At 37.4% G+C, this 8,098-nt stretch overlaps 1 protein-coding gene across 1 annotated transcript in view; it reads right to left on the bottom strand.

The window, feature by feature from the left end:
- Positions 1-3,242, bottom strand: part of LOC107671369 (metalloreductase STEAP4-like) — a 6,459-nt gene extending 3,217 nt beyond the window's left edge. The window contains exons 1-2 of the mRNA XM_016464276.1: positions 2,764-3,242; positions 669-1,196 (exon numbers count right to left, since the gene is read on the bottom strand). Coding sequence (XP_016319762.1) covers positions 669-1,196; positions 2,764-3,216 — 981 coding nt within the window. The 5' untranslated portion in view covers positions 3,217-3,242. The remainder of the gene's footprint in view (positions 1-668; positions 1,197-2,763) is intronic.
- Between the last annotated feature and the right edge of the window lie 4,856 nt (positions 3,243-8,098).

Below are 8,098 nucleotides of genomic sequence, written 5' to 3'. Positions count from 1 at the left end.
GTACAGTATGTGGAAAATGTGTTTTTTGAACCTTAAACCGCATAAACACATTTCATTACACCAAATACACAAAATAATGTTCTTTTTAGCAGCATCATATGACCCCTTTAAACAAGAAAAAAATTAAATAAATAAGGGCGGGACTTAATTTGATTAACTCAGAAATTTGTTGGATCTTAAAAAGTGGGCGTTCCATATATGTCTTGACATCAGCCAGGATCGAAATTTAGTGGATTATATTTTTAATAAATGTGCAGTAAGTGATTTCTGAGAAACACTGATATTTAAAATCCCCAAAACTAAAAGGATCGTATCCCTAGCGGACCCCTATCTAGGCCTGCTGCCCCCAAATTCACTAACATGTTATGCAACACAAGGCTTGTTCAAGATGCATAGACGCTTGGATTTGGGCATACATCAAAGTACAGCGAGAGCAATTGGAGAGCAGACGACTCTTTATGCTTTTGAATTTTTTTTTTTTAAAGAAAGAAAGAGCAATTTTCACAATAATACCAGTAATAACCTATGTAGGCCTATTAAGAAAGTAAATGGGGAAAGATGTTTGTTTTGATTTCAAGAAAGTTAATTTTGATTTCGTATTGATTTTAAAGAGCTTTTTGGTGGCAAATGAACTATAAGAATAGTATTCTTAAAAGTATTTAACTTACCAGTGATATAGTGTAGACATTTATCCTGTAGCGTACATAGTATCTGATGGGTATAACTAAAGTGTAGAGAACATGTAGAAAACCGAAGGCCAGTGCTAGCAGACCCAGCTGCTTCCTGCACAGCATCCAGCGATCCAACCAATCAGGGAAGCGACGGTACTTAGTGCCATTATAAAGTTGCAGAAATCCAGCCAACGCGCCCGGCAGGTAACAGAAGGACAGCATCACCAGAGAGACGATGGGAAAGGCCTTGTTGGCCAGCGAGACCATAATTCGAAAAGTGATGTCTTTACCATTGGTAACACGCTCATAGATAACATCTCTTGTGAGCGCGTAGAAGAATATGAAAGCTGTTAAACAAATGGCGATGTTGAGAGGAAGTCTCCAGAGAGGGAAGAGTTGCAGGGGCAGATCTTCTAAATCAGCAGCCGCCCGGAGGGAGCCTCTGTCCACAGCAGTGAAACCGAGACTTTGAGCAATGTCCATCAATTGCTGTTTAGCATCAGAACGGTCTCCACAGAGAAGTACCTAATCAAATGATGATGAAGAAGAAGAAAAACAATGTATACAATTTAACGTGTTATAGAAAACAAATTTAATTAACTTCAGACTACAGATATATTGTTAAGTAATATTATTTAACATTCACCTGCTACTAACAAAACGGACATTGAAACACAAAATAGCAAGTTACTTGTATAGTTGGTTGGCCAAATCTGACCCGATTGGTCGGAAACATTACTGTAGGCTTGTCGTAGTGAATCAGGGTAAAGGCAGGAACACAGTTTTGAACATTGATGTTTTTTTTCATTAAGTAATGGAAAATCATAGTGCACATTTAATCACATTTAATGTTAATTTTTACATATATTCATAGATTCTTAAGATTTCAAGTTTAAATTGACATTGATTTATTATGAATTAACAATACTATATTTGTAAATTCTAAACAGTAACCTAAGTCGTTCATAGTTCATGGTACCTAATGTTTACCTTATTGTAAAGTCTTACAACAAAAACTACTCATGCAGCAAATTATTTTCAAGTGTTTTGATTATTTTTGACTTATTCTAACAAGTTTCCATTCTGTTGACCTACACAACCTTTTGAAACAAAATGCACCTTTAATAGTTTCAGACAGCAGTGAAATATCCTCTGGGGATTTAATTTTAGTTCACAGCAATGCGCAGTCTGGGCCTAACCAATACAATATGTTGTCACAGTTGGCCTTTAGAAAAAAGAACAAGAAATTATAATCAAAATGAGAAATAATAACAAATAGACTGCTTGGCCGTGTGTGACAATTCATTTTTATTGAGAACCACACAAACAGGTGTCAAAGAACATATGCACTAACATAGCGATAATAATAGTTTGCCAGAGCTCAGATTCCATCTGGCCAGTTTCTCAACCACCACCTGCTGATGTAAATATGACTTTCCTACATAAAGACTCTTTCGCTAAGAGGGAGATGCTTGCCTCATTTCACGAACAATGAACTGCTAAAACAGAGCATTATGACATGGACACACATTACATTAATGGCTCTTTTGTACTGTGTAGAAACACAGTGTTTGTTTTTGTTGGATGATATATGTCATCCAGCTGCCTTACAGTAGAGATGAAGTACAACAAATATGAAGTGCAGCGGTATGCCATTTGTCATGTCTGATTTGTCTTTTTGTTTATATTATAATGACAAAAGCTCATACAAACACCTTCATTCAAGGCTGTTTTGTGAGACAAGTCTGTTAAGCTTGATTCATTCAATTTTAAACAGCCCTGTTCAAAACAGCTTCTTTGTGCTTTGCCACTTGTTGCTTAAATGATTAACAACATTTTGAAAAATTTGGGGACTCGTGCATGAGAATTTCGGTCTTAATCATTTTCTCTCACTAATTTTATAGCTCTTTGATTGCTTCATCTGAACAAAATGTGTTTATTTTTGTGATTTGTGGAAGCATGAAACAATATTACATTTATTTACTTGTTTACATATATTTACATGTTTTACCTGCCTGTTAGTATATTCTGTCCACCTGATTGAATTGTGTTTATGTGTGTGTGTGTGTGTGTGTGTGTGTGTGTGTTTTACCTGTCTGTTGGCATCTAGTCCTCCAGACTGCAGTGCCCAGGCAGAGATGGTGTTGAAGGCTTTGACTACCGTCGCCCCTGGAACCAGCCTGCTCAGGTATTCTGCATTGGATTCTGGGTACAGACCCCTCCTGAGATTATTGCTGACGTCTACCAGCACCTTTCCCTCAAGACCTGAAGCCAGGGAGCTCAAAAATCCATAGTGCTCCCTCTGCACAGCCACGAATACCACACGAGCTTCACAAGCTGCTTCTGCATGAGTCATGACCTTTGACCCCTTAGGCAGCAACAGAGAGTTTTTAGGGCCCCTGGATCCATACACAACATTGTATCCTGACTGGAGCAAACGGAGCCCCAGTGAGCGTCCAAAATCACCCGTTCCAAAGATGCACACTGTCTCCGGTTTATGCATCTTTTCACTGAGATCTGTCATTGCAACAGAGTCTGCATTCATTTCTAAAAAATAAGAGATGACACCATACACAGTAAGATAAATAAAATTGCACTAAAAACGTGCATTAAAAGAACACTATTTACACTTTTCATTTCAGATTTGGTACAAGTGCTGTGGCTGTAGATGATTATATTTCTGCTTGAGTTATTTAAATGCTTGTTTTATTGGGGGCCACCACAGGCGATGATGGTATAATCAAATCTGATTATGGTCTGCACACAGTACATTTGGGTGCACCAGTTAATGTATGGTTTATTTTGTTACTTTAGAAGTACATAGGCTGATATATTGCAAAATACACACCGATTACAACCTAAAGGCAAAAAACTAAAACCTAAATAATCCTAAAAAACTTTTTAAAAGAATCAGCAAATTAAATAAAATAAAATAATAAAATAAAATATGCTAAGAAGAATCAACAAATGTCTCTGAAAAATCTCTGAAAAATCCACTGATGTCTTGTAGAACCAGATCCTGACTGTTGAAATCACTGACTAAGAGTGTGATTTTTATTGCAGATTTTCTGAATCGTCTGTGCCAATAACGGTGTTCATATCCCCAAAAGCTGTTTGGCAATGCAATGTGATCATCAAAACCAGCTTTTACTCTTATTCTTTAGTTCTTCCGTAATTTCTCTTTTATCCACTGGCGTTTCTTTGCGGGACTTAGGCTGTTTCTCGCCTGTTTATGAGCATGTGTGTGTGAGAGGCATTTATTTATTATCCTGTGACCTGCCCACAGCTCAGTGGGAGGTTTAGATTTAGGAAAAGAGAGAGAGGCTGTTTTGGTAATGGATAAAGTCCAATGAGGAAATTCCAGAGCAACTGTAACTGTGTGTGCGTGTGTGTTGAAAGGCACGATGTTTGCTTGGATTTATCTCCGGTGTGTTTTGAGGCCAAGGCCTGCCTGGAAGTAAGTTGCGCAACAGTCTGGCCAATCTCAATGCTTCAGAAACACTTTGTTGCACTGAATCTGCACTGTTCTGCTAGAAATCAAAAAGGAAAAAATATTTGTCTGTTGTTTGTAAATTCACCAAGAGGACTTTCCATAAACAGAGTGAGCTTTTGTTTTCTTCATATGCTTCATAAAAAACCAACTTGTGTGACATACTGCTCCCAGAATCTTGAATGATACATTGAATACAGTTATCACAGCATGTATGATCTGCTGCACACCTCCACCCATCTGCGAAACCCACCGGATGTGTCATCTACCAGCAATAAGCATGTGGAGATTATTTATGATAATGTTAATAGATCAGCGGACCCCTAGTATTCTTATTAGGGCTATCTTACTGGGGTTAAGACTTAAGGGGCGCAGTCACAGCATGACTCCAGTCCTGCATGATCAGCAATACATCACGTACTGTAGCTCCTTATTACTCCTACTCTACTGACTGAGAGCTGAGAGACTTAGTTCTTTGTCAGTTATAATTATAATTGCATGTGTATACCTGCGGTCTGGGCCACCCTCAACGTGCCTCTCCTGAATAGGTGTGTGTGTGTGTTATGCTATGCAAGCATCAAGCATGAGAAATGGAATCCAGATGATTGTTTTCTAAAGGATGTTTTGAAGGAAATGTTGACCCAGATCTAAATATGCACACATGGTTCAGGTATGCACGGGATTGGTGTATTAAAACATCACAGATGTACAGATATTCATGTATGGATGACACAGAACGTTTGTGGTTTTAAAGGAATATTCCACATTCAGTACAAGTTAAGCTCAATCTAAAATGATTGTGGAATAATGTTGATAACCACCATTTTATTTTGACTCACCTCCTCTATAAAATAAAAAAATCTTTAAAAAAGGCACTTACAGTAAAAGTGAATGAGGCTAGTTAAAATACTCACCGTTTCATTAATATATCCATATATTTTATTTTAATGTGGGGAAAAATAACTTCTCCATTTTCTGTAAAGTTATGAAAAAAATGAATTTTACTACTTTTTAGGAACACCTAAAACCCTAAAATTATTTTAAAATTGACATGACATAAATCTTACCTTGCACAGGTTTTAATAGAAGAATTAATGTGAGTGCTTTTCATTCAGGTTCACATTTCTGTTGTTAGGTCTTCCAGAAACGGCCCCCTGTTTACTTCCATTGATGGATCACTGTAACTTAGCATAAAGCATAAAGAGTTCTTTATTTGCTGCAGGTGCTGGTGGGTGTACAGTGAGGGCTTATTGAAGATTGGAACTGAAGACAGGTAAGTACTCATACATGGAGAGACAAGACCACACAAGGAAGAAGTGGAGAGTAACTGCTCTTATACAGGTCTTGATGAGATCATCTATGGTAGGTGTGGTGATGGCTGACTGAGTGCAGGTGTTGACCAGAGGGGATGCTGGGAAATGTAGTTCCCAGTGGACAGGGCTGGCGACTGAGGAGAGTGAATGGACTGGTGACTGGGGACTGTGACAGTGCCTCAAATGCTTTTGATCGAACATAATTTGTACTGAACCCAGAATTTTTTTTCTGGGCTGCAAATATTAGTGGTGGTGAGAATCATTCTGAAAACTTGCCTGAAAAGAAAGCATCTGAAAATTTGCTGTTCCTGTTCCAAACTCTAAATTGGATCATGGTCTGTCTACAGTATGTGAACTCAGACATAATTAAATACAGTCTCAGCCTCCTAGCTCTCCCAAGCCATGAGCAGATCTTCTCATTTGCATCTGGAAGCATAAGGAAATAAAACCAGAGGAACTCAAAGGAAAAAAAAGGGCAAATATGATATTTGGATTAAATTCAGTAATTTCCGAGTTGTCAACAGGAAACGCAGAGGCACAGCAGTGATAGTTTCCGCAGATAAAGAAAGAAATGTTTGTTATGATGCCTGGTAAACCAAGGACAGAAATGGAAGGCTAATGGTTTTATGCAGAAATTACAGGACAGAGTCTCAAAAAGAAAATTGCAGAAGTTTTTCAAGGAGAATTCTTCAAACACGTGAGCACAAAGGCAAGACAATTTTCATAGTGACCAGAAGTCAGCACCTATTTATATTAATTTTAGCCCCTAACATTAAAAATATTTCATTGTACAAAAGTATACATTAGTACTGGATACAAATACCTGGGGTTATGATTAATGTAAATATATTTTACTGATCGTTTCAACTGATTCACCCTAATTTTTCTTTTTGAAAACATGTTCATTTGTTCAAAGACATTAAAGCACGTTTTGAACCGTTTCTTCTTGTAATGTTTTTTTTTTCCCTGAACCAAAATCTCCCTCTCTCTCTCTCCCTCTCTCTCTCTCTCTATCACACACAAGCAGATGTATTTGGCATTCATAAGCTGGAATATTTAAGGTCATGTCCCAATCCCTCAACCCTCAACCCTCTTTGGCACCTCACCACCTAGAGCAGGGTTGGATACCCCTGACCTAGAGCATTTCCCGCTCTCCTCCTGTGTTGAAATCAGGGGTTTATTTGGTTCATTAAATACAGAATGTGACATCATCCAAATGCGTTCTTTAATTTTAATCCACTGTTGCTAAACAGTGTGTGATGGCATTATTGCATATGAAGAGTAATCACACAGATGATATTTACTCACTGTGGGTTTGAGACTGACGTGATGGGACGGATTTACATAAAAAGAATGAGAAGAAACATGGTGGCGTTTTACTCTCTGACAGCTTGATGAACATGGGAGTTAATTTGCACATATTGTCATGTTTTTGAAGGAGGTATCGGGAGAATACAGTGTTTGTTGTGTGAAGTGTTTACTGACTGTTATCTTCTTACATAATTGATGTGAAGAGCTGGAATTGCTTCCTCTGTTCTGATACAGTTTTTGACTCACAGATAGAGACATCAGAACACAACAGATTTTTGTCAGAATATGTCCTTCCTGGCTTCGGTCACTGAGCAATTCCACCTTATAAATTCCCCCATTTGTTTTGTATGAATAGAGAATTTTTGTGAGAACACAGATGACCTCTGGCTAGTAATCTGTATTTTGAGTATTTTGAACTGTGTACTGTGAATTCCAAGAACTCGTACAATTATTGGTGTTTCTTTCCATACTGCGGTGGGAGATGATCCACAGGAACTTAATTTCTGTCTTTAAGACACTCACAAATTGTGCTCATGTATATATTCTCTGGTGGAAGAAAGACATAGAAGAACAAGGAAGGGAGAGAGCATGGAAAGAAAAAAAAAATATTGCAAAAATCTCAATTGCATCTCCTATACAACAACGGGAGAGCAAATGGAGACTTTTCTTGTGCGTCTAGGATATTTTCTATTGAGAAAAATACCCAAGTATTGTAGTTTCAGTCGAATTTCTGAAGAGATCTCAATAATAATATAAACTATTAGTAAATGTGTGTGTTGTGAATTTGTCTGCATGTGCTTTGGGGGTTTTTCCCCCCAAAGACACAAATCACAAAACGTATGAATCAGTCTCCTGCTTATTCAGTTCTGTCAATTTAAATAGTTTTCAAACCACAACGAAACATAAATAATAATAAAATAATTCTTAGTTTTTTGGTTCTTCTCTGTTTTCACTCAAATAGTTATTTTGTCTGACAGGCTATATTCAACTATATATTCCATATTAAAAACTTTTTAGCAGAATTTTTAAACAGATTGCACAATTTGCAATTTGCAACACAATTCTCTGTTTATTATTTTTGATCATAATGAGTAGTAACTTATGACAGTAGGAAATTAACAGGTTTTACAGTTTAAGCATATGAGCTAAAAGATGTGTAATATGAATGTTAAAGAAACTGCTACTGCAACCTATCAGCCATCAGTGCTTCTCAAAGTGGTGGGCCGTGCCGCCTAGAGATCTGCAGAGGTCACTTCCTTACATTTCAAATTCAAATTGCCACATTGATACAAGAGAGAACCAATGACGTTTGT

The sequence above is a fragment of the Sinocyclocheilus anshuiensis genome, unplaced genomic scaffold (genome assembly GCF_001515605.1).
Source record: "Sinocyclocheilus anshuiensis isolate Anshui unplaced genomic scaffold, SAMN03320099.WGS_v1.1 scaffold4075, whole genome shotgun sequence".
NCBI classification, from domain to species: Eukaryota; Metazoa; Chordata; class Actinopteri; order Cypriniformes; family Cyprinidae; genus Sinocyclocheilus; species Sinocyclocheilus anshuiensis.
The sequence above is the reverse complement of the archived record's forward strand: the minus strand, read 5'-3'. Positions and strand labels throughout refer to the sequence as shown.